This window comes from Apus apus, chromosome Z (genome assembly GCF_020740795.1).
Source record: "Apus apus isolate bApuApu2 chromosome Z, bApuApu2.pri.cur, whole genome shotgun sequence".
Lineage (NCBI taxonomy): Eukaryota > Metazoa > Chordata > Aves > Apodiformes > Apodidae > Apus > Apus apus.
In genome coordinates, this window is record NC_067312.1 from 59,654,596 (window position 1) to 59,682,523 (window position 27,928).

Sequence of the window (27,928 nt, forward strand, 5' to 3'; positions counted from 1 at the left end):
AGCCCCCGCCGCACCATGATCAAAGCCATCCTCATCTTCAACAACCACGGCAAGCCGCGGCTCTCCAAGTTCTACCAGCGCTACGTACGGGCCGGGCCGGGCGGGGCGGGGCGGGGCGGCCGCGCTTCCGACGTGGCGGGTGGTTCCCCCCGCGGGCCCGGGGGCGGCTGTGGGGCCCGGGGGGCCGTGGGGCCCGGGGGCGGTGTTCCCGGGGCGGTGTTCCCGGGGCGGGGCGCGGGAACACGGGGGACGCTTCCCAGGAGGGTGCGGACGAAGCAGCGTTTTGTCCGTAGTGCTCGGGGCGGTGCCCGACTCGCGGCTCTGGCTCTTGGAGAAGTCGGATTTAACTTTGCTGGGAGGGACGTGTCTTCGTCCTGCGTCTCGGGGCAGAAGCGAGGGCTGTGCTGCCCCAGGTGGTGCTGCCAGGCTTCTAATTACAGCAGTGCAATCGATACGGGTCGTTGCTATGAGACCACTGAATTTGATCCCTTCTCCTTTATAAAGGCAGTATTGGGAAATTCTGATCGATGGTTTCGACCCAGTTTCCCTGCTCATCACTTCTGGGTTGCCAAGCAAATGTCTTTCCTTTGCCATTTTGAATGTAAACATTAAAACGGAAGATCCTTACCTGTACACAGTGATAACTGTTCCCCTTGGGTGCATCTCCACTGTCCTGGTACCTTCCAATGCAGAGCTACAATGAATGAGTACAGAAGTTTCTTTCAGTTTATTTTCTTTTTTTTTTTTTTTTTTCCTGGCATTATGGAGGGTAAATGCATAGGTAGCTGAAAGACTCTGAGAAAGCATGCAAAACTAGCACTGATGCCAAACAGTTAACTTCTATTATCATTTTCCATTCAGATGTATTTAATGTTCTTGTGTTTTCTATTACTGTTGTGTGATCAAAGTCCTGAGAGGGAGAGCAGAAGGACAGGAGTGAATGGCAGGAGGGTATGAGATTTTTCTTGTCAAGTCCACCCTGCCCTGCCCATTTTCATAACTGGAATTAGAGCAAATCCTCAATGCTTGAAGGAGGGTAGTAAGTCTGTGTGTAAACAGGACACCTTGAAACTTTGAAAATGTGAATACCACATGAAACTAAGAATTTATGTCTTTTAAGTGGTTTCCCTAAAGCTTTGCAGCGCACAGACACAGTTGTAGTTGGTTTGATTGTCTTTGTGTGACTTCAGCAAGGCAGGTTTGTTTATGGACTCCTTGACACATGCTTTAATCTTGATGGAACCAGTGCTGGAGTCAAATTTAGGGTTGTTTTTTTCTTTTTCTACAAATGGGAGCATCTCGTGCTTTCTAGAGAGATCAGTTTGGTCAGATCTGTGAAAGAGGTATTTTTGTGCATCACAATACCACCTCTTATGAAACACGTGTAGCATTTTTCCCTGATATATATGAGAATAGAAAGAGTTTAGTTTCTACCGCATAAAAGGAAGTTAATAGTCTTTGGCAATGGTGTAGCAAGGTAACATTTCATGGCAGTTATATAGGAAGATGTGTGCCATGGTTTTATGTTACAGAATGTAGAACTATGACCATAATTACCACGTTAAAAATAATTTTCTGAACAACTTGTGAATGAGGGCAGGTTCAGTATCTCGTTTTCTTAAGGAAAAAAGGCACACTGCCTTCTTCCTGCAACTGTAGAAAATACATGGAAAGTAACTGAACTGACTGTGGTAGAGAACAGCAGGGACTGTTTAAGGCACACAAGCCATAGAAGGAGGAACCTGCAGTTTCTTGCTCTCTTTTATGAAGCAATTTACTTGTCCTGGAGCTTTTTGAGGATGCCTTTGTGGATTCTTGAGGTCTGCAAAATAACACATGGATTAAGATGACGAATACAAACCACACCAATGCCAGGCTTTGTTTAGCAGATATGCAGGGTACTGCTTTGTTCCAGCTGAAATAATGTTTGAGATACATGCACCAGTTTTGATTAGATTGTTCATAAAAATGGTTTAAAATGCTGACGTGCATACTCAGGCAGGGTTGGAGTCTATTTGTCCTTAATAACTTCAGGGCTCTGTGTTGAAAAACAGATGTAGGATTTTAGGAACTGCATCTAGATTTCTTTCACTATGGACATGGAAACTTGTTAAAAATGAGTACACTCTTACAGAAGAGTAGCAAAAAGCAGGTGTGTAGGAGTGCTGGAGTTGCAGTGGGGGCTCTAGAGGAGCCCAGTGAATTCAAACTCAGAAGTGATGTTTCTGATCTGCTAGCTGTTGCTCATGATGCTGTTGTATTTAAAGCTATTTCTGAAAGTTATGTATTGTTGGAATTTTAGCTTCCCCACCCTTCAAGCTTTTGAGACATTGTTTTCCCCCCTGTTCATGGGTGAAAGTAGTTTCAAGACATTTCTGTAGCTGTTCAGGCTATGGTGCAGATAAAAAAAATCCAGAATACTTGAGAAGACTTCCCACTTACTTGAAGAAAATGTTTTTTAAAGGGCTTTTTTAGATGTTTCTTAATCTTTTTCCAGCTGCTTCTCAGTAGTGTATAAATCTAATGCAACTTGTAAAAATATCTGCAGCTTGTAAATTGGCATATTTAAGGGTTCAGAAGTAGATAGTTTGAGGGTGCTAATAAAGTTTGTGTTCTCTTTATTATGTCTGTGCTGTGCATTGTTGAATAATCCATTTTAGCTTTATAGTAAAATATGTTTTCTGTCGTAGAGTGAAGATACGCAGCAACAAATTATCAGAGAAACTTTCCATTTAGTGTCAAAACGTGATGAAAATGTCTGTAATTTCCTAGAAGGAGGACTGTAAGTACCAAGTTTGAAATAAATTCCCAGTACTTACTGGCTAGCAATATAATTACGGCTGATTTTAGTATAACTGTTTTTACAGTTATAATGTAAATGCCATATCACTTGAGGTATTTTAATACACAACGAATAATACCATGTTGCACCAGGCATACTTGTTCTTTACTAACTGAAGCGTACATATACATTTTGTTTGTATGTGTATATATATGTATCCAAATGATGAATAAAACTGTATTTAGCTGTATCTAGTGCTAAAATTGTTTCAGACACAAGATGGGGAGTAAACAGGCAGATGATACCTGACTAGTTTCCCTATAATCAAGCCAGACATTTCCGGTCTCATTTGAAGTGACGTTGATACTTGCCATTACCCACTGAGAAAATAAAATTATTTTGTAGCTGCTACTTTCGCTTGAGCTCCTAAAATTTGAGTGAACAGCCCCTGATAGTAGGATTCCTCAGCCTTTTTATTAGGGTTCAGGCTTGCTGTGTAAATTGGGAAGAAAAAAAGTAAGCTTTAAATGTGTTACCTAAAGCAGTTTTGCCAGTCTTTTCTTGTTAATACAGGTATACCAAGGTAGGAGGAAAGCCAGACTTGCATCTTCTGTCTGTAGAAGACACGCCAAAATATTCCTTCTGGAATCATCTTGGTTGTTTTTTAATGTGGTCATCAAGAGTAAATGGTTACAAAGCCACCTTCTAGGAAAAGGGGTCATAATTGAGGGAGTAAGCTTGTGATCTCCAAACTAAACGTAGAGATGGCCGGAGCCTGTACAATATTGTAATTGTAGAAATTTATGATTACTTAAAGTTAGCATGTTACTGCCTAAATTTTCTGTGTGCAGTTAAATGTGTAGCTGTACCATGTCAACTCTGATGTCTTTTTCTGATCAAGATGATTCCTGATTTTTTAATTTGATTTTTTTTTTAAACTAAAATAATTATCTTTCAGCTGTTCAACTGGTGATTTTATCGTTAGGTTCTTGGAGATAATTTCAAGCTGCAAACATACTGGCTTGAATTCTGTAGGTGAAAGACAAGCCATTTTGAGGCCTTTTAAAAAAATCACAGCTGTGGGTTCTTCCTCCCCCACCCAAGCATTAATGCAAAACGATGTGCTTAAGCAAAGATGACCTAAAAGATTTAATGTTCTTTTTATTTTTTATGTATTCTTTTCCTATGATAAAGGCTGGAACTAAAGGGATGAGTTGTGGTACAACAAACAGGTGATTCAGTTCTGGTACAGAATTAAGAGAGAGTTATGTTTGATAGTCATGTAGATTCAGGCTACAAAATGTTTTCTTTTTATTTGAGCAGGCATCCTACTGCTCCAAGTAAATGGGATGAACTGAAGAATATCTCTTCTTATGATTTATGTATGTTCTTTGTAAAGGCTGTAGCAGAAGGGTAGAAGGAAACACCTGTCAAGACCTCTTTTCTTCTTGTTCAGTAACTTGATGATTAGTGTTCTGTGAGTTTAGCATTGCATCACAAACTGTTAGTTGTAGTACAGTCTTATTTCTCAAAATATCAAACAGTTTGTAGCACAAGAGTGCTACATGTTCTTGGTTAAGTGGACCATAAACCTGCTTTAAGGCTTTTTCTGTAATCCAAATGGCAATCTGCATTACAGTTTTATTTTCCTGTTGATGCTCCTCTGAGAAGGGCAAGGAAGGATTCATAGGCATGTGCCCTGTTAAGCTGTAAAGCAGATTAATCCCTGCACAGTGCCTGCTAGTGTGTGATTGAAGTACATTTAATATTAATTTTCTTGATGAAACTGAATTACCTGTTTTAATGTATTATAATAAAAAAGGTGCATATGTTGATGTAATTCTTATCCATATGGATAACAATAACTGCTTGTGTGGTAAATGCAGCTTGGGCTGACTTGGTTCTTAGTTTTCTTCCCTTAAAAGCTGTGATACAGTTGCATTTGGGAAGGCTGCAGACAGCCATTAATAAAAGGGCTCCTATTAGCTGCAGTAACTGTGAGGATTTGCCCAGCTTATCCTGAGATGCTAAGTAAGCTTTCTTGTTTTCTTTCCTGTTTAGATTAATAGGTGGATCTGATAACAAACTAATTTACCGACACTATGCCACCTTGTATTTTGTCTTCTGTGTGGATTCTTCAGAAAGTGAGCTTGGCATTTTAGACCTCATACAAGTAAGTGGTTTTTTGCTGCTTTGTTGGGTTTTGTGGTTTGGTTTTTTGTTTGTTTGTTTTTGTGGGGTTTTTTATTATTATTTTTTGTTGTTGTTGTTTCTTTGTTTTGTTTTTGTTTTGTTTTTTAATGTGTGGAATTCTATTTTTAGTAATTAGAACTTCAATATTTAGCTGTGTCTTTTTCTGTTAATATTTGGAAGTGAAGGTGACTTTCATTCTGTCAACACAGCCAAAGTGCTGAGTATTACTTTTAGATTGTTTGCTGTTTTCTGGATTGTCTTTTTGAATACGTCATATCCCAGGTTGGTGAGAAAGCAAGGAAACTGTTTGGAACCTACTGAACAATCAGCAGCTATTTTCTGCTGCAGCTTTTAAAGGCCTTGTTTTGGCTGCAGATAAAAATGCTGCAGTTCAAATACTTCCTAGGTAACTTTAGATGATGAGCACCTTAATACATAGAGCTGCGTGGGTGTGTATGCACACAAAGACACATGTATATGTATTCACTGCAAGTATGTAATAGATTAATACACGCAACACATCAGCCACTTTGGATTAAACTTTTCTTGTGGCTGTCTATTCCCAGATGATCTTCTGATGAGAAGCTCCTGCTGCACTTTGAGGTACAGGCAAGGCCATGCAGGTGACATTGTCACCAGTAGCAAGTGAGAGCTGCTTGTTAGGCTCCTCTGTTACAGTGAGCTGACTGAGTTTATCCTTCAGCCAAGGAATCTGTGCAACAGAGCACAGGCATGTGCTTACCCAGGTTAGGTGTGGATCACCAGCTCCTAAACAATGATCTCTTGGTCAGAATCAATACATTCTACTCCTTGATGCACCTGCAGTTTATCTTCCCCAAGGCATTGTAAGTTATGGATACGTTAATAAGATACAGGCTTCTCAGGCCCAGTAGAGGAGGCATGGCCTGTTCAAAATCACTAACTTGGTGAATACAGTATCTTCTGCTGGCCTTCAAATACATGTGATTTAAACTGTTAAATATGTCTCTATGAACTCAGCAACAAAAATAATGTCTGGTAATGTGCACACTTCTGTTATGAGAACTCTGACTACACCAGTGATTTGTCAACATAAATTTGCACATAAACAGTTTCACTTACGATTGTTAGTGTAGTCAGATGGGGCAAAAAAATGGATCTTTGAGATACATATATATATATATGATCTGCTTACTGTTAAACCTTTTAAAAGCTTATCAAGATAATTAATTTATTATATGTAAGCAAAATCTGTGGTATCCTGAGACATGGGCCTGTATCTATTGATAATTTCACTGCAGAAAGCACTGTGAGCCTTAAGGGCCCCACAATTCCCTGCAGACCTGTCTTGAAGCTGAGTATCTTCTCATAGTCACCTACTAGTGTTTAATGCTTTTTTGAACAGTAGATCCAAATTGCTTTCTGAGTGGCTGTGTGGGTGGCAGGGAACAGAACTTTTTCTACATTCTTATATAATATTGGGTCGTAGAAACATTTTTGCAGGATCCGAACAGTGTGAGCTACTGATTGTTACAATGGACTTACCTGTTTGTGGCAGTTAATTGGACAGAGTTGCTTTCTTGCTTAGTGTGTCTTCTTACTTGGAAGTGCTAAAATACTTGTGAACTGGGAGAAGATGCATGTTAATATTTAATTTGATTCAGGATGTTTTTCAGGTGAAGTGGATATTGTAAGTATCTTATGTTTAATCAGATAAGAAGGATAGGATTTATGTAGATTGATCTGGCCTGTTACATTTTGCAGGCCCATTATGCATGTTCAACTAAGCTATTACTCATTATGGTATATTAAAAATGTCACATCAGTAGCTTCCAATTATTTTTAGTGTAACTGTGTAACCTAACTTTAAGGTGTTGAAGGAAATTGTTTGAGCCTACTACTACCTATGTTTTTGTAGCTTTCAAACTCTCTGAATTAGGAAGATCTTAAACTTTTCTCTAAATAGTTTTCCCTCTTATGCCAGAATTATTTTGATGGATTTTCGTCTCTCAGGTTTTTTTAATTTTTCCATTATCCCTTGATGTTAAATTACGTGCTAGTATAATCACTTGCAGAAAACAGAAATAATATTTATAGAAATACTTCACTTTTTTCCTGACCTTTATAATTTTGTTTATAAATGCAATCTTACCACAGTTTCTGCACCTGTTCAGTATTCCCATTTCTCTAGCTCACTGTAATTCAACCATATGATTATAGTTGAAAATATACAGAGATTAGTTAAACATTTTTAAATTTCACTCTGGCTCACAAGAAGGATCTGGTTAATCCTCTTAGCAATAGCCATCAGAATTAAATGTATCTTACCCCAGAAAGTCACCCACAGAAAGTTTATTATTACATCTCAACCCCACCTGCAAAACGAACTGGCAGTGTATACACATACACACCTACTCAAGCAAATAAGCTTTGTCTGGTTTTTGTTCAGAAATGTTGAATCATTTTCAAACATCTTTGCTTATTATAGTTCAGAGGCAACACAGGTAAGACCAAGCCATTTGGACTTTTTTATGAATCATACATACACTGAATTGTTTAAAGTAGAGGGACGAGTTTACGTAGAGGGCCAGTTTATGATCTCATGAAAATAAACTGATAAAATTGAACTTGTTTTGGTTTTTTGGAGGCGGCTTTTTTTGTGCTGCTGGTTGGACTTTGTGATCTCGGAGGTTCTTTCCAACCATGATGATTCTGCGATTCTGTGAATATTAACCTAGAACTCAGTCTGGCACTTTCGAGTTCAGTGTCTTGTAAACGGAATAAATCTTTAGCAGATTAGATTACATATGGTAGTCTCCAGTTCTTTCCAGTGTAAAGCTTTTCTGCAGTACTTAAGATACTCATTGAAGGCCACTTACATCACCATTAGGTCAGAGCTGTTTCACAGGAAAATCTTCTTGGCTCGGGCTTAACAAATGGACTGTCTGTGTTACAAATCACCTCAGATTTTTTATTGTGTTCAAACTAAGATGGGTTGGAACACCTCAGGCAAATGCATACTGTTAATTTCTGTCCATTTTCTTTCTTTTGTAACACAAACATAAGATTAAGTCTATTGGTTTTGATTAATTGGATGGGAAATAGGTCAGCTACTTGGTAGGTTTTGCAGTCTTTCTTTTGAATGCAGTGTAAATTGCATCCTGGGTTGTAGCTGTTTCACACTCCATTAATCAGCCTGCGATGTAGGTTATTGCACATGGAAATAAAATGCATAAGAAAATATGACTAGCTGTTATATTGTGAGGAAAAACTGAGTGGTATTTACATACCTGACTATCTTACGGACCTAAAAGCCAAGTCCTAGCATTTTTGAGAATTTAGCCCATTGCTGTACTTCCAAGACATGTTGACTTGAGTAAGCAGCTGAATCTGTGAGATCAGTCTTCCATGAAGAGTTGTATATATCCTTGAAAGATTCTGTTCAGTGAAATGTATATGGGAAATGCAGTGCAATTTATGAAAGATGTTTTCCTCAATTCTTAAAAGGTAAGTCTTCCAGACCAGAGATGCTTTTATGCTAATTAAATAAAAAAGGAAAAGGCATATGACATGGATACCTATTTTGGCAAAAAATCCCTAACTAGTTCTCAGTTAATGCTAGTATCTTACGTTGGAATTAGGTGGAAAGTAAAGGGCTGGAATTACGAACAAACAAACAAAAAAAGTTTTGACCTAAAAAGCCTTATTGTAATACATTAAGTCTATTGGTAGGTCTGCTTGCAAAACCTAACACTGATCAGCAAGACTTGTACAGTCTTTCCCGTATGCTGCAGTCTTGGCATCCTCTGTATGATATATAAATAGTTAAAAGAATATATATATATTTGAAGAAAACTGGGATGTCAGTGTAAGTGTGGGGAAATGCAGTGGATACGCCAAGGATTGCTCAGTTAGAAAGGCTATGCAAACACTGTAGTTGTTTTCATATGCTTGGAATAATATGTGAGTGATGATTTACTAAAAGCAGAAGGCAAACCAGACTTACGTATGGACAACAGGCTGTATGATCAGACTATAATGCTCTAAATTAGTTGGCCTCTCAAGTAGCATTTGAACAATCAAAAACAGTGAAGGAGAGGACTCCATTGGCAGATTGAATTAATTTTGTATTAAGGTTTGACATTGCTGTTTAGCCTAGGAAGAGGAGTAGCATATTCTTGATAAGAATTACTCGTGTTGGTTTTACTTCATCTTTTGTACCTACTTTTGTTAGTATTTGACATTGTCTAGCATCAGATGCATTTAATGGATTACGTGTTCTGATTTTTCTGCTAGCCTTGTTATCTTTCCAATATTAATATATATTTTATTCCTTTGTCATCTTACTTGCCTAATTAAAAAACAAGCCCTTTGTGGTAAAGGTGTTTTACGTTTTGATATATTGCTGCGTATAGGGAGCTCCTGGCTTGTATATATGCAGTAGTAATTTGGTATTTTGATTCAGGTACTTTACTCTCTGGCTGTGTACCTGGCTTTATTAAAGCGTATTTACTACAAAAGAAAGGCATGGCAGGGTTATTTTATTTTTTTATGTTGCATGGAGATGTGAATGGGTTATTCATTGAATTGTAAAAGATTATTCCTTGAAAAATTAAACACAAGGGGGGGCTAGCAATTCAATATGCTTTCATCCTTATTTTTCTGCTGTTTGACTCATTCATTTATGTTTCATTTCCGTTAACATCACAAGGTGCATTTAAACTGATGGGTGTGTTCCCTGAAAAAGTTGGTGTTTTCTGATTATTTTGATCTACAAGTTTTTAGCATCTGAAGTAATTACTGAAGTACTGAAATTCTTGCCATAGTATGCAGTTCATTTGACCCATCTACTGAAGTTATGATGCAAGTGTCCCTGATTTTATTTTCCGTATTATTATTATTTGATGTTGTCTTAAAATAGGTCAAGGAATGTTAATGTAAAAAGATCTACATTGCCTTGTAGACTAATACTTTTAAAGACCAGCTATTTGTGGTAGTTGTATACCTTGTCAGAGCTGGCTTTACTCTTGCTGAACTCTCCATCATGAATAGGAGATTGAGGAAGTTTCCAAAGTTTCCATGAAAAATTCTTAGCCAGTGAAAAATCCCTCTGAAGAATATTTAGTGCCAGCTGATTTCCCTTAGATTAAAAAATGTTTAGCTTGCATTACTGATCATGCATTGGAAGCAGAGATCTCTTGAGTTGATTCAGTGTGTGGTGGTGTCACTAAGTCATGGGTAAAGGTTTAAAAGTAACTGCTGTAACTATGAATCAAGTATTTATTATAGAAGAAGCCCTAGTTCCTGGAAGAAGGTCACAAAAATAAAACTTCTGTGTTGATGTGTGGGCATACACATTGCTAATACGTGCACATATCTGTTGGGAGCCCTTTTGGAGGATTTTTGGGCGGTTTGTTTTTTTAAACATATTCCTTTGTTTTCCAAGGAACTAGATGGATGTCAAAGTCAGAGTATGTAAATCTATATGTGAACTTGATGATGTATTTAAAAAATAGTGTAAAACTGTTAGCTCTGTCAACTAAAACCTTGGGATAAAGGTTACATTTACACTCTATTTCCAATCTTCTTCCTGCAGCTAATACCAAACAGCACTGTCCTTGTAACCACATTCTCCTAAGGTGCAAGGAAAGTAAGAGAACATCTTGGTCATTTGTCTTGCTGCACTTAGTTGTGAACTGTGTAGTTTATTCTGCTTAACACACACATTCTTTTTGTTTGCTCGCGCCCCTTCTTTGTAGAAGACTTTTTATCACAACAAATTAACAACTGCTTAAAGACAAAAAAAAATCTGCTTTGCTTAGTCTCAGTATAGTTTAACTAATAATTAAGATTAATAATGAACCATGTTAATTTACTTAGCTGTTGTCAGCGAACCTTATTGTCTTGAGTCTGCCTCTGAAAATGCACTGTGTTCCTCATTTTAAATTACGGATTGGTATTAAAGAATAATTCTTGTTCTAAATGCATGGAACATTAGTTAGATCTTGTTTAACTTTAAAATGGAGATTTGTAATAGTTGTAGTAGCAACAGCACCACGTGATCCTCTTTTATAGTGTAAGCAGGATCTGGGAGAGGGATTCAGAAATGGAAGACTTCTATCTTGATATGCAAGGTAGACAACTGGAAATGCCTGTTATCAAGTAGACCTGTTTCTCTGGGTCTGTAGACCTAAATATGTATCAATAGAAGTAGGCCTTTTCTTAACTTTATTTTTGTCAGCAGAACATGGCTTCTCATTCCTATTTCTCTGGGCCTAGGCAGTTTGAAATCTCATTCCTCTCAAAGACTAAGATGGGGTTAATAAACCATGCTGAAAAGAGAGAGAATGAAAACCAGATGTTTAACTTCTGCCGTGTTGCTGTTTTAGGGTTTGAGTTTAGAATTGAAAAAAAAACAAATCCCAACAGTGACAACTTAATAAACAATATTAAATGCATATTGTGACAAAACAACTTTGAAACCAAGATTAAAATTTTTCCAGAAGTTGCAGTTTATTTGCTAGTCATTAATAAGTTCTTACAGAAATTATTTTTGATTTTAAGGACCAGAAGCTCTCAAGCTTAACCATATGTTTAATTTGAAGGTCTTGGCATCTAAGTCAGTAGGAGTTATCCCTTGCATGAAGGAAATTGAGCTTATACATATCTTAAGACTGGAGTCTTTTGTCAGCACTCACCACAAACACACAGTGATTGGAATTCAGGAGTTTTGGAAGTGCAAGTAATCTTTTCATTATCTGGCCTAACTGGTAACTGGGATGCTTTTAGTGTACCAAAACTGGCTAACATGAATGCCAAGGAATCTGCTACAGAAGTACCCAGAACACAGCAACAAACAGTCAGTGTCTGTCAGAGATCATCATTGGCTGGATTTCAGCAGCTGCTTGGATTTTTCTGCTTTGCGCACTTACATTCTAGATTTCAGGGAGGGGGTTATTTGCCTGCGTACAAACTGCTGGGCTTTTCTAATTTTATGTGGTGATATCCCTGAGAGGATCAGGAGCCAGCTACCTTTTTTCTTGTTCCACCCTGAATTCACGAGGTGAAAGTTTCTGTACTGTTGCTGGAAGCTGTAATGCTGGCAAACTTGCATGATGCTGGCACTTTGCATTGCCCATGTGTCTCTGTGTGGCAAAGTAAACAATAGTCTGGCTAACCAGAAGATGCCTGTAATCTAGTAATTGTTAAAAATTATTATAATTAGTATAATTATGAAAAAAAAACAACTAGCTGATTTTTTTGCTGAATAGTTGGATTCCAATGAAATGGGAAGGAGCAGTTTGAATCTCACCTGAGAAAATTGTAGCATGAATGATGTGACCCTTTTTCAAGATGCCACTTTTGTTTAAAGTCATGACTTTTAGCAGACTTATAACATAAACTGACTTGTGCATACAGTTTTGCCCTGTACAAATAACATGCCAATGACACAGTAATGTTAACAAGTTAATTTCTATAGATGCTTTTAATGCCTCAAAGTCTGCCCAGTGTTCATTTCCTGTTTATTTGCATTTATTAAACCTCACACCTGTTGGAACTATTGAGTTTCTGTTAAAGCTTGACCTCTGGTGTTTTTTTTTCCTGTTTGCAGGTATTTGTGGAAACACTAGACAAATGTTTCGAAAATGTCTGTGAACTGGATTTAATTTTCCATGTAGACAAGGTACTGTGATGAGCTCCTGTAATATTTCTCGTTGGGCAAAATGTTTAGTTCAGCTGATACTTGGTATTAAACTCTGCAGCAGTTCTGCTTCTGTTGTCAGTGAAATTGAGGCAGTTTCTATCAGCATATTATTTTTAAGACTTGAAAGCTGTGATGAAGCATGGTTTTTTGAGGAAGAATAATGTGGAAGATTTGCAGAGTGTTATTGCACATCTCATTGTCAAATTGCAGACATCTGAATATTCTTAGGGTATGACTTAGTGTCAAGAAGTAATTTGTTCTGTTTTGTTTATGGTTAGGTTTTACATTACTCAGAACTGAAATTGTTACAGGGTTTTCCACTTAGGGCTGGCAGTTGCCCTTCACATGCTATGATTATGTAATTTAAATGTTGTCTGAATCTTTTAAGTCTCAAACAGGTACTATGTCTTTTATCAAACATGTATAAACAATCTTCTTTGAATATTCTCAGTTATCAGGAACAAGTGTGCTATTATTAATCTAATTTTGAGAAATGCCATTACTATAGTAATCTTTCGTTTAAAAGGATCTTGGCACATCTTGGTGTAAGATGTAAGACGCTGAGAACTGAATATATAGAATCTATTCCTTCAGTTCCATTTTATGCCTACTGTTGCTTTCTGTGCAGTCACCTTTCCTCATCTGTGAATGTTTTTTTTGCATCAATAGCAAAAGACACAAAAGGAGAATAAGACCAAAAAATAATTAAAAGTGGACTAAAAATAGTAACCAGTTAAGTATTGGAAATAACCATTTGGAATTTACTCTCTTTTTTTCAAAATGAGGAAGTTCTTCTGGGAGAAACACTACCTTGACCAGACAGTGAAATTCAAATGACCTTGAGTAGGCATTTGAACTGACAAATCATGAGCTGGTCTAGTCTGTCTGGAAGTCATTGCCTGTTTCCAAAATGGCAGATTAAAGTACAAAAGAATTTATTGGTGGTTTATATGTTGGCTTCAATCTTAAATAACCTGAATACTGGGGATTTTGATCTTTAGATGCAGTTGGAAAAAATGTCACAGAAAGCTATCGTAAGCATCTTTTACAGCTAAAATACTAGAATACATTCAGCTAGGGATGTAAGGAAATACTTTTATTTTTCCACAAGTTTTTGTTTCCTAGTGAAATACTCCTGGGAGTATCATGGTCTCTTCCAAGAGTTTATTATCTGATCAGAACAGTGAACCCTCCAGAATCAGATTGCAGCTTGAAGACAAGAAAATGTGTTTGCAAAATTTTCCTGGGAGTGTTTTCTTGATGCATTCCTTCTCCACCATTTGTTAAAGCATGTGTTCTTGCTTTTAGACAGAGCATAGAACTGAAGTAGGAAGCACTTTTTATTTTTGTAATAACACCTCAGAATTATTACTGCTTCTTCACTGCATCTGTCGTAAAGTGGGTAATGGCAATAACTACCAAAGGCTGGGTATTAACACCAGTCACACAAGAATGCTGCTATCCCTATAATATTCAAGTCTTCTGCTGTTCTGTGGGCAGCAGTGCTATGATGGCCCAGAAACCTGAAGTTTGTCTTCTGCCCTTTTGTATCTGCAGGCAGTGCTCTCTTGTCAGTTACTTCTTAATCTGTAGCTTGCTTGCATGTTTCAGACTTCTTTCAGAACTTATACCAAGGGGAATTCATGCCTTGGTCAGATGCATTCTTTGAACCTGTGAATCTAATCCTTTCGCTTGTTATGCGGTGGTTGGATTGTTGCACTTGAGCTACAATCTTACTTGTATAATCAGTGGTCTATGTACTTGAGAAGCATTTATTTTTTTTCTTTTTAATTTATAAAATTGTAAAACAGTTCATCTTCCTTGTTCTTAGAAGCACTGAATAATTCATACTCGAAGGGACCTCTGGAAGCCATGTGGTGTAGTTCCACTGCTCAAGCTTGGCCAGTTCTTGATTTTGTTTGTCCTCATATTACACAAAATGTCAGATGGGTCAGATCAGTTGTTCCCTGAACTGTCATACATAATGTGAACTTACTGTAGAGACCTTGCAGCATTACTTTTTTTTAAGGTGATGTTAACAGCTGGCCCTCTTGATGTCATCTATTAATCAATATCTGCATCTTCTACCAGGCTGGAAAAAAAAGACAGCAAACAATAAACCAAGCCAAACCCCCCAAAACCAAGTGCAATCCACAGGCATTTGTTAAAAACCGTATGCAAAGGTGCTATTGCACATGCTGTGAATTCATAGTTGAAGATGTGACGCTAAGTAATATACTCAGTGAGGTCTAGTATCTCTTTCAATCCAAGTGATGATAGGGAACATTGATATTAATGATACTGTTTTCAAAAACCTTTGGAGATTTGTTTGGACACGTGTATAACTGCCATGATCCTGCCACACTTGAGAAGTAGTAAGTGTTTGTTTATTCCTGAGCAATTTCATAATCTGGCTTTTATCACAGAATCATAGAATGCCAGGTTGGAAGGGACCTCAAGGATCATCTGGTTCAGTCTTTCTAGGTAACACTGAAAATTTCCTACTCGTCAAGAAGTCAAGGCTGGATAAGCCTTTGCAGAAGCTTAAAAACACCACTGATCTTGGAATGCAATGTAATTGTGAATGAAGCTGCAAATCTGTCTACTTCTGAAACACATCTCTTGTACCATCTCTTCCCTAAGAAATTACCAAACCTAATTTTGTAACTTTTTTTTGTAATTTATCAGGGAAAAGATTTCAATTTTGTTTCTGAGGTGTGGCACAAAACCACAAAAGTGTGAGGGCTTTTGTTATGCTACTTGGAATTAATCTTTAGAATTGTTTGATTTAGAGATTTGCTTTTATCCTTGATCCATGGGGAAATTGTGTGAGTATCCAAAATAATAGCAGAATTATGCTTTGAAGTACCAGGTTGCACAATGTATTTATTTCAGAAAAATAATGTTCCTTGTCTTCAGAACTACAATGGGATTAAAATATTATACATTACATAATAACTCTGGATTTTTACTAGGAAATATGTGGAAGTGTGCTTTTTTAAAAGAAAAAAAATATCTTTTAGATAAGATGCAAATACAGACTCTGAAGCAGAGAATCATGAACCAGGGGTCACATCCCCAAATCAGGGTTGCAGGGCAGAGGGGTTTTACATGAACCCATTTTATTAATGTCCCCCATTGGCTTATGTAGGCCTTCAGTTTGAATCCTACCTGTCTGAGTCCTAGACGCTGAAGGCTCCCTGTTTTATGGTGTAACTCAGGTGTGTCAATTCTTCTCTAAGCCTAGTCTGGGTAACTGGTGGCTGAGCATCGCTATGTCTCTCTTCCTTCATATGCAGTTGCTATTGGTTCTTACACATCTGCGAACAATTTGTTTAACCTTTTAGAACCTGTTGCTTAGATGTATTACTACTGTTTTTTGCTAATTGGAGCTTTTGTCTGAAGCCCTTGAATAGAAAACATGTACTGAAGAAAGATGAATGTGAAAATTTCCTCTAGCATTGATAAGCAAAGTGGTATAGATAACAAGTTTGAACACAATTATGAGCAAAGAAAATACTGGAGAAATGAATATCAGTTTATGAGCTTTGTTCCCAAATGGTTTTAAATAAATTGCTAACATTAACTAAGTTACAGAAGGTATCTGTTCGTGTATGGATGATTCTAGACAACATATGTCCAGATGTTTGTATGACTTTTTAAATTTCAAAATTTTCTTTTGTTTGTTTTGTTGGTTTTTTTTAGGTCCACAATATATTAGCTGAAATGGTCATGGGTGGAATGGTTTTGGAGACCAACATGAATGAAATTGTCACTCAAATTGATGCTCAAAATAAACTGGAGAAATCAGAGGTAAGAGTGACACACTGTGTAGTTTCTGAATGAAAAAATGCTTGTAGGAAGTGCATGCTATATAATGCTGTTTCTCCTTCAGTTGCAAACTATATACAGCTGCTTGCTTATAATGCTAAGAACTGACAATGTGTTTTTAGGTTAGGATGTGGTACCCTTTCATCATAAGTAATAATTGCTTACAGTCACTGCTGATTAGTTTTGCTATTTGTATCTAATAGCATTGTGTGCCATTGCAATTGAGATACTTCTGTAGTTGTCTAGGTTTCTCTTGCAGAAAGCATTTTATTTACAGTTTATTTATTATACTGGACTAGTGACTATAACACTTAAATTAAATAAAGAACCAAAGTGTGTATACAAAGATGACCTATTCCTCTATGCTAGTATCTTTCTAGCATCTGAAATAAATAGCCTATTTAGTGTCAGAATAATACTGCAATACAAAGTAATAAATTGGACTGAAATGGACTAGATAGATTTTAAAGCCCAGTTTTAGACCCTATAAAGAAAATATAAATTCTGCCATTTTAGGAATCTGAACATGTAGTTTTCAGTAGACCAGATTTGAGTGGGAAAATGATGTTCTGTATATGCCCGTAACAATCTGAGCAAGGGATACTCACAGAAGTTGTGGGAAACCCTTTTCAATTCAACAATTGCTGAATTTGTGTTTCAGAAAAAAACCCACTTAAGACTAATAAAGGATTTTAGAAATACTTTAGCTATGGCACAGAATAATACAGCTCCTTTCATGTGTCCAGAAGTGCCTCATGAGCCAAATTACTATTAGTACATCTCAGTAGTTTCACAGAACAACAACACATCATCTAATTTTTGAAGTGTAATATTCAAACTTCTAAAAATTGGAGACTTCTAAAGTTGAAATCGTTTGAGTAGATTAAAATATTGCAGGTGGCATGAATATGAACTAAATGACATTTTAGAAGACTCAGAAAACTTCCTAGTTTTAACTTTAGTGCAAAAAAGAGAGAAATGAATTCTTCAGCTTTTTTTGTGGTACAATGAGTACTGTTCTAATTCTGCAATCTCGCACTCCACTATCTCAAGTCTTTTAATACCTTTAGTTGTCTGATTTGCACAACTTCCAAACTTTATTCAAGAACAGGACAACATTGTGGGAAAAACAGGAAAAAGCTAGGTATGATATGATACATTATACATCCAGAAAGATTGTATTGTATATTATGAAGATGTCCAATGTTCCTTTGAACATTTTTCGCAAACTCAGAATGAACTATTGATCATAAAAATAAATATTTGGGATTAATCTCACAATTTTTACTGTGTTTTAATAACTGATGTATACATGTTCTTTTCTGTATTTGTTGAAAAGTTAACATAGTGTCCCAAAAGCTGAACTTACTGAGCAACTATGTTCTACCATGCATTATTCACATAGCAGTTTTACCTAAAAATATTTAATAGGGGTATTTATTCTTAATTATGTAAATTCTGTTACCAAATCAACTGTAGACAAGTCTCTGAGTAGTAATCTGAAACACTTCAGTGCAGCCAGCACCAGTACTTGCTGTTTTCCATTATTCATTAGTAAGTAATTATTTCTTTTAAGATGCTTTTAGTATAAAAAAAGGTTGTAGAAGAAACCATGTAGAGCTTGGAACATATGCAAGGCAAGTAAGAAATTGTTCCTTTGCATTCAGCAATGAGATGTAGAAGGTAAAAAAGGACCAGTGATAAATTAAAACACTCAGTGACTGGGATGGAGTAGAACATTTCACAATCTGCTCACCACAAATGTTTTGTTTTGGTTTTGGTTTGGTTTGGTATTTTTCTGTTTCAGTGACTGTTTCTTTTAAAATACAACAGTTACTGCAATGCTGAGGTACTTCACGATACCTGGTAACTATTTCCTCAGATCATTAAACATTTGTTTCATGTATATCCACAGAAATTTCCTGATTGGTGTATTTTCCTTTTGTCTTTTTGATCAAGATTGTAAATCTTTAAGCAGGTTTTTCCTGAACGTGTATTTTCCAGATACAAGCAAATCCTGTTCATGTGAATAAAAATCAGTAATAACTTCATAATGTCTTTGAAGGCTGCTCACTAAGAAATCAAAACTAGTGCATCTTCTTAGTTTTTCTTTAATATTAAAAAAATACATTATTTTTAACATTTATAAATTATTATTGATATAGTCTGTAGTTCATAGGACTGCCACCTATGCCACAGCACTCCTGCTTTAGTCTGTTTCGCTTGCTAGATCTCCGTCATAATTCGTGCATCCATAAAATAGCTGCTTTAAGGTTAAATTGCCTGTTCTTTTATAGCTGAAATGATGAAGCTAATAAACTTGTAATTGAGCTGCATTTTCAGAAATATTTTAATTTTTTTATTGTGTCCATCTGCCTTCCCCTCATATACAGAATTTAGCCATTTAACATAAGTTGTGTCTTAGGTTTCTAAACAGTCTTTCAGTTAGGATTTAGTGAAGCAGATTAAATGTGTTAATTAAATTCACAAATATTTGAGCAAAGTTATCAACTTGAAGAATTTGTTAATGCTTTCAACAGAGATTAGTTATTTAAACCACCATGAGGGAGTCCCTAGCCTTTGATTTCTGATTCAGCTCTTATATTGCTTGGGTGAGCAACAAAGGAAATTCTGTTTCTGTCCTTAGAAATGTTGTTTTTAATGCATTTCTCTACCATTCAATTTAGTGTTTATCTGTGAATGGATTAATGGTCAATCCTCCTAAAGCCAAAGGATCGTTGTGATTAAGGGAGGGAATTTCTGGGAGAGGGGTCATTGGGATCTTATCAGGAGCCTTTGAAAGTATTGTAGGTAAACCTGGGACACCTCTTCTCTATTTGGAGTGTTCAACTGCGTGTGATTTAGACTTTTAAGTCGGACCTCATTTTTTTTGAACCTCCTGATCTTTTCTAGCTCTTTCCATTCTTCTCTCTTACAGACCTTTATCTTTCAGTCTCCCAGACAGGACAGGTAGACAAAGGTATTGCTGACTTTTAGAAAAAATGTACTTTTAACAAAAAGGGAAAGCAAAATGATGTCAAAGGCAATAAATTATGTAGGCCAGACTCAAAAATTTATGTGTAAAAATACCCATACTAGTCTTTGTAGCCTACTTTTTGTGCTAGTTTCTTCTTGTAGTTCCCTCATCTTTTTATTGGCTCTAGTGTATTTTACTAGCTTTCCATTGACACCACATTTTTTATTTTATTTATCTTCCTGCATTTTAGAATTTACCTTTTCTTTGTATTATTGTTTAAGAAACAAAGGAATATGAACTTGTATGAATATTAACAAAAAGCTGCAGAACTAATTGAATAAAAATTGAACATACATAAAATGTGACATTATGATGTTATAGAAATAGCTTCCTTATTGCAAGAATTTGGAACCTGCTAGTCTAAAGTAGGTAGTATGAACGCTTGCTTCACCATAAAGTATTTCAAAATGAAAACAAAGAACCTTTATCTGCTTGCAGAGAGAAGTTTCAGAACTAGTTTCAAGTGAAAACGCTTAAAAAAAAACCCCAAAAAACCAAGAACCAACAAAGCCCTACAAATTCAAAGAATTTTATGTGTACAGAATAAAATTATCAGTACAATTTGTAAAGAGGATGTAGAAATTTCATAGCTGATTTTTCAACCTGAAGTGTATCAAACATAGGATGAGAAGGGCTCTCAGCACGTACTCAACTTCAGTTGTACATTTGCTGCCCTTGCAGTCTGAATCACTGGGTTTGGCTTTCAGGTATCTTGTTAGCTGCAGTCATGGAACATCAGCAACAAAAATAACTACTGAAAAAGGAGGAGGCAAATGTATGTTTGAAGTTCAGTTTATGGTCATTGTCCTCCATCATTTGCTGTTTGAAACATTTAGTTCAGCTCAACAATTTGAATGTCAGTTGATGTCAATTGCAATACCTCAGAATTCATTTCCACTCATTTTAAGTATCTGTGTATTCAGGTATTTTAAATAGCTGAAATTTTAAAAAGCTGAAATTGTTTAATTTATGAATAGCTTTGCTCTTTGCTTTTTACATTGTATTCCTAGGATTAATTAATGTAATACATCTAAGATCTAACAAATATATTCTGTAATTGGATTTAGTACCACTAAATTGTAAAGCATTAGCTAAAAATATTTTGGAGTAGCGTGCAAAAGTTTTACCCAAATTTGAAGTGTGCTACAGCACATGAAAAAATTAAGCAAATTACCTTCCTTTGCCTAATATGTCAACACTTGTAATAGATAATCTGTATTTCCTTGTAAGAATAAGGAGCTTGATTTCAGTTTGGTTTTTTTTATTATTTTAGGTTTTTTGTTTTGTTTTTAATTCATTAAAAGCTGCTTTTCTTTCCTCTGTTTCGCTCACACATGTTCTGTTTTTATTTTTGGGTCTGGCAATGAAAAACAAACAAACAAATAATGAATCATTCCCATCCATTACTCTCTTTGTGATTCAAGTGCTTAAAATTTCTAAGAGTATGTCTTAAGTCTTCTTATCTGTTTGGCCTCATTTTGATATACTTGCAGACTTCATTTTGTTTTTTCTCTAATTATGTTCATTTATTTAACTTCATAACCAGAGGACATGATCATTCCTTTATATTATGTATTGCATCCTTTCATTTCATAACCCTGCTGCTTTGAAGGTCATACTTTTTCTGGAAAGAAGCATTGATACGAAACACCAGCAGCAGAGAGGTCCTAGTACCTCCAAAATACCTGGAAAAGGGTGGCTTATTTTGCAAAGCATTAGCCTTCATTATTTTGTTTTCCAGTGGGCTGTGTATTTTATATGTTTATTTCATTGATAGCTAGCTCTGTGTAGAGTTGTTTGGGATGGTGGTTTGAACATTTTAAAATATATTTGTAAATGCCTATAAACTATATTTGTGATGTGCAGTGCTTTTTCCAAATGATTTACTGAATTTAAAGAGTAAAACAGTGTTTCTGGGATCACTTTCTTACAAAGTTATCAGTGGCATATTATGAGAAAGGATGATGATAAGAATGAAGAAAATTGGTTATTATAGTGATAAATAATGACCTAAGTAAGCTAACAGCAGCTGATAATTTCTCGACAGACTAGGACCAATAAAAGAAAAGCTTGGTTTTCAAATGTGTCTGTTTCAATATTTAAAATAGCATTTTTGTTTTGTATCTGTTGAATTGCTCTTTCACTCTGAAAGTGTATGAACAAGTTTACTTGCATTTTTCGCAGTAACTGAACCTAAAATTTCAATGCACAGTGTTTCAACATTGAAGTACAACCCGTAATCATAAATGACATTGAGAATACAAAGCAGCTGTGGGAAAAATATGGTGTATTGGCTTATTGTAATACCAGCTGTATGCAATTCGTACTGTATTTCTGAAATTTCATTAGTATGTCTTAAGAAGTTTCATTTTCACTTGCTCAAGTCATTTGCTTGCTGTGACAGGCAATTCACCTTTCACTGCATGTTTAAAGCTTCCTATGTGTTTTGTTTTGTTTTCCCCAAATGAAACAGTTGTTTCTTTGCACCTCACCAACTTAACCTGCTGAATTATTTGATAAAAAAGGCAGTTGAAACTTGGCCAGTTCAGTGTTACAGTGATGGCTCTTTTTACCAGGTACCTCTATAAAACTGCTTAAATGCACAGTGGGCTGGAAATATTTCTTGTAGTACCTTTGTGTTTGCAAATACAGTTCACTTCCTGTAAAAGAAACAATAAAAAAATAGAAGGGCTGCATACTGGTTCGCTATTTGACATGCTAAAAAGGAACAGTTAAGGCACTTGGATATAATAGCATTTGCAGTAATGTATTATCCAGTTTGGGAATTTAAGTACTTTTCAGTCGTTTCATCCACATTAGACATTTTAATGAACTGTTTGGTCTCTCTTAGAAATACTGTATGACTATATTGTTCTTGACAGGGTTGACATTAATTGTGATACATAGCATTCTGCAATGCATATTATGAATACGTTGAATTACAAACCCTCTTTAATATAAGACAATTACAGGAAAAGATAATGTAATAGTTTGAAAATCTCTACTGCAGCATATCATAGTGAATACAATCTCAATGGCAAAAAAAAAAGAAAAAGGAGAGGAAAAAAAAAAAAAAAAAAAAAGGAAGAGGTAATTTGAAGTTCAGAGTATGTTTGTCAGGGATCTTTGCTGATCCTGATCCAGAATGGTCATAATGAAACGTGGCTGTTGGAAGTTGTGATTGTATAGGGGGGTGGAAGGGCAATGGTCATGTCAACTGTGGTATTATAAATAATTCTCAATTGTGTCTCCATTGTATCCTATGCCTTTGGGGCGGGAGGCAGGGACTGTAAGTCTGTGTAAAGAGGATAGCTGCAGGTAGGTAAAAATAATGACCAGTTATACTAAAACTTTTATTTGTCCATTAAGAGTGATTAACTTTCATGAAATTAGGGTAAGGAATCTCCATTCTAGTCACCTAGAAGGCATCTCTCTTTTGAATTGCCAGCCATGCCTGTTTGTGTGGACCATGTCCATCACTTACAATATTTTTCTGGTTTCCCATTGTTTCAGTTACAAATTGTATAATTCATTGCTTTTGTTACTACTTTATTAGTATTTTCATCTTCTCTATGGAAAACAGTTTACATTGCCCCACTTCTGGTTTTGCTTAAAGAATATTTCTCCAGTAACTGAACATAAAATTTAATGGATAGAACCAAACAAAAAGGAATTGTTTGTTGTTTCATCTGATAAAACTTCACTGGTAGTTAGTTACCTCTTGATTTCAAATTAGCGTTTCCCTGTTCTCAGATATAAAGGGACAGTGTTGAGCAGCTTCATATCTTCTGCAGTGTTTTTTAATAAATAGCAAGAAATAGCAGTGTCTAATACTACTCCTTTAAGATACTGCAGAATCAGGGATGCAGATTCTGGATACTTGCATTTCTTAACACAGCTAGTGTTAGGTCCCCAATTTCCCCATTATCAAGGTAGTGGAATTGAAACAGCCTCTGAAGTGAATGACCCAGTGGGCTTGATGATGTTAAGGGGAAAAAAGGAAAAAGAGGCTTTGACAATACTTTTTTTGCACCTTTTTAGTTTTACTTCGTGTGTACTTCTGAGAGCTGATAATTTGGATTATCACAGAATCATCGAGTGGTTTGACTGGTTTTGGAAGGGACCTTAAAGATTATCTAGTTCCAATATGTCAGGGCCAAAGTGAGAGCATTTTATTTGGTTGTATTATTGGAGATTTAAGATTTCATTAGCTTTCCTCTCTACCCCCTCATGCCTTTCCCAACTTTGGCATCTCTCATATATGAGTGTTTGGCAGGAGGGATGTTACAACAGATGATTCAAGGCTTTCTGGTCTCTGTTCCTGGTACTGGGAATCCTCCTGTGACTAAAATCTAGGGATTTATAATGCTTTAGCCTTTCCACGTGATATAAAAGGGTGAATTCAAAATCAGAAAGTTTAATCTGTTTTATTTTTACTATGGGTTATGTTTTTGAAGGGAGAAGGAGAACAGTTGGCAGGATTTTAAGTGGAAATCTTATGTTAATTTGACCTTTCACTTATTTCTTTTAAAAGAATACTAAAAGGGGGAAATTTTTTTTTTAATAGTCTTAAAAGGTAGAGTTGTTATCTGAGAAATAAATGGGGTGTCCGTCCCCTCATGTGTAGCAGTGCAGATGGACACCGTGGAAGTTGGGTACACTCTTCAGTCTAATGATGGCCTTCAACTGAAATGAATTTCAGAGAATATGCAGAATCTGGAAAGGCTATACTTAAAAGTAGTAGTCAGCTACCAACACTATTTACTAATCAAATATGACACAGACTTTCCCAGAAGTTTTTCTTTTTTGTTTTGCTGTATTTCTTGCACATAATTATTTTATCAGCAAATGCAACAGTTTCTTAAGTCTTTGACATTCTTATAATGAAAGACTTTCCATTTCTACAGCGTTAGTCTTTTGTTTAATCAAGTCTTGGCATGTTGCTTGGTTTCTTGTGAATTGCTCTTTTTTACTAGGCCTGAAAGATGCTACACTCTAAAACTGCAGTAGTTCTGAAAATAACTTTGTAGGTTTTATGCTTTTTGAATAATTTTAATACCACTTTTAAAACATCAAAATAAAAGGTGGGGGTTTTTTTACATGTTCACAGCATTTGGTTATGACATCTTTTTCTTCAAGTAAGAGCTCTGTTTTCAGAGTCTTTCAGGCTTTACTTTTTTTTCAAGGAAGAAAAATACCATTTTTACACTTTTGTGACAAGCCTGAAGTAAAACCACACAGCTAATTCTAAATACACATAGAGAATTTGAACTTCAAGGAGAAACATTTCCATTCTTAAAATTAATCGTACCTTTTCTACACAACATCAAATACAACTTAATTACTGGCCTTTTTCAATAGACTTTAAAATAAGATTTTGAAGAGCTGTTCTTCAGAAGCAATAAGAAAAGATCCTGTTCTCTATGTCTTCAGGCCTCTGAGCTGTAAATTGTCTTTGTTGGCAATTCAGTAATATACCCTATACCCTAGTATATAAACTTTTTATATACTGTATACTATATTTTATCTGAAAGGCAGAACTGAATGGAACTTGCTGATGATCTGACCTCTGTATTTTAAAACTTGCATATTTACATGGAAAGGCTCTGACTTTAACATACAATAACGTCAACATACAGTAGAGGACTTCAAAATTAGTACTTCAGTGGTTAATTTGGCATAACCAGGTTATTTTGTAATGCTCCAGTGTGCCTGCAGGTTACAGATAAGTTAGCATATAACTAGATTAATGGGGTAACAGATTACTCCATTTTGTCTATAGAAATGATCTGTCTATTAAACACCTTGCATTAAAGGTAAATATCCTTTTCATTTAGACTAAGCCACCTTCAAATATCACATATGTGTATATATATTTATACACACACATATAGTTCAACTGATATGCAGTCACTTGTCTCTTGGAGGTTACACATTCTGAACCTGTAACCAGTGTTAGTCAACTGTGAACCATGTGAACTTTAGAATAGGTAAAGGACAAAGGCAGCATATTGGGCTTTAAATATCTCCAGATTGTCCGTTCCATAACCTACACATTACACATGCTTGGATAAGCCTCCTGTTCCTTACTGCATACTTTTCCATCAAGTTGGCATTACATGTTTTACCATATAAAAAGGAACGTGTGAACTGTTTTCTCTTTCTGGTTTAATATTTCCAAATAACCCATTTCATTCCAAACACAATTACCATCTGGTCTTTCTAATTGTGTAACCATGGAAATACTTGAAAAGTTAGTTGTCTGTGTATATTGCTAGTGAATCTTCTTGTGACCAACTTTGCCTGACTTGCATTTTTCCTCACTTTATACACAGGCTGGTTTAGCAGGAGCTCCAGCCCGGGCTGTTTCAGCTGTAAAGAATATGAATCTGCCAGAGATCCCAAGAAATATTAATATTGGTGACATCAGTATAAAAGTGCCAAACCTGCCCTCTTTTAAATAACATGGCTACTCCAGGTAAAACCAAGGAAGAAATGTAATAGAAATTTACTGCATTATTGTTTACTAAATAAACAACATGTCTAACTTCTACTATTTGGATAAAACTCAAGGTACTGTAAAGACATAATTTGAAAAATCAGTGTGTGGAGTTGGATGTTGCATTTGTCTTATTTGTGAAACTAAAGGAAATGGGTAGTTTCCCAGTGATTTCTAAATTACATTCCTATGCCCTTGTAAGGCATACATCACTGTGTCTCAGCTGCTGCAGTATTTTGGGAAAGTATTTAAGATGTTCTTTACTTTGTATAACCTATAATGCTGAGTTTTTTGTATTTTCATTAAGGTCTATAATTAGTGCATTCCTTAACTACTTCTGCTGTTTGTCATGATTATTTAAGACTGAAGTGCAAATGTTGCATGAAAACATTAAATTCTTGTTTTGTTTAAGTAAAATCATAAACTGGAGTTCTAAATACCTGTTTGTCTGAAATCTACTCTTTGCAATAAATCAAGTAATTTCCTATTCATCGAGCCAGTTGACTACATATAAATACTGTTGTAGCAAGCATTGATGTTGTAGTTTAATCTCTGGAGATTTTACATGGGGATATTTTATTGAGCATACTGGCTCTTTACATTCTTCACAAAAGCTGTTCATTATTATTCTAAAGGAAAAACTGCCTTTACTGAAGATCCGATGACTTTGTTTACATATAGATGTTGAGAAGATACTTACACAATCTGATAGACTTTCCCTGATGGTCTGACTTTGTTTAGAGAAAAAGGGCCCCTGCTGTTGCTCTGTGTGTTGTGAGAAGTGCAGACTGGGCTGAGGAGATTGGGCAATTCAAAACTGTAAATGTGAGTGTATCCAGTAACATTATAAAGAAAGGCATGCTGGAAAGATAAATGATACTTCAGAAGCCTGATGACGTTTGTTTGTTTACTTAGAGAATTAGATTTGTGAGATGTAATATTGTCAGGACCTCAGAAAATCTAAGTGCTATCAACTCTGTGTAAGTTGCTCAACTCTTCCATGACTTAAAAAAAATAAAGAGGGGTAGTGATTGGTTTTTATAATCATGCTCTTAAGCTCTGTGTAATGTACAAGTCTGTTTAAATGAATAATAAAAACATCATTGGGATATTTAAGAATTGCTGTAAAGTTGTGGATTTTTTTCTCCAAAAAAGTATGCGGTTAATACTGTGTATAAAAGTACAATAATACTGTTTCAGGGACAGCACATTTCAGGACTAGTCAGAGGGGTCCTGTGTTACTTCAGAAATCTGGATTTGATGTAAACCAAGCATTCTTCTCCTTTGAGTTGAATGTCAAGGCATAACCCATAGGATAAACTTGGAATCACATCTCATTCTCTGTTTGATCCATTTTAACTGTCATTGTTGCCTTTGAGAGCATTTGAAAGAGAAAAAGATAGTGAGAAATTACTTTTGAAGCAGAAGATCTGGTCCAATCCAAGGAATTTTAATGTGTGTCTTAAGGAAGGAAAAAAAGAAACTTCATCTGTATTGTTCATATTAAATTTAATAAGGGTGAAGTAATAGTATTTTATAAATGCTTTTGAAAACAGAATTTGCATCCCATACCCCTTGATAAGAATATGTATTCTTCCAAATTAACTTGTTTAGTTTGAGGCTTCTTGAAATTTCATGTGAGATTTAAGCAGAAAACTGCCCCTTTCCCATTTCCACTGAAGAAATTGAGACAATGAAACATGCAGCATTTTTTTTTCTATGAAGCAGAGTATTCTTCAGTATTCCCAAGTTAGACAGCCTAGCTAGTACAAACCTGGAGCTTTAATAATTTCAACTTTTGCCAACTTTTGTTTTCCTGCTTAATTCATAGACCATGTGATATCCAAAGTAAAGACGTTGAAAATTTTCCACATTGTTTCCCCTGTGAGGGTTTAGGATTGC

At 35.8% G+C, this 27,928-nt stretch overlaps 1 protein-coding gene across 2 annotated transcripts; it reads left to right on the top strand.

Moving 5' to 3' along the window:
- Positions 1-27,145, top strand: AP3S1 (adaptor related protein complex 3 subunit sigma 1). Of its 2 annotated transcripts, XM_051643199.1 has the most exons (7): positions 4-84; positions 2,691-2,782; positions 4,844-4,955; positions 12,567-12,638; positions 16,365-16,472; positions 19,429-19,470; positions 25,863-25,924. In XM_051643199.1, exons 1-6 carry the CDS (start codon positions 16-18, stop codon positions 19,462-19,464), a joined length of 489 nt encoding a protein of 162 aa, XP_051499159.1. In that variant the 5' UTR covers positions 4-15; the 3' UTR covers positions 19,465-19,470; positions 25,863-25,924. The 2 variants fall into 2 exon arrangements, with proteins under 2 accessions (XP_051499158.1, XP_051499159.1); XM_051643198.1 differs by lacking the exon at positions 19,429-19,470 and having other exon boundaries at positions 1-84; positions 25,863-27,145.
- Positions 27,146-27,928: the final 783 nt, after the last annotated feature.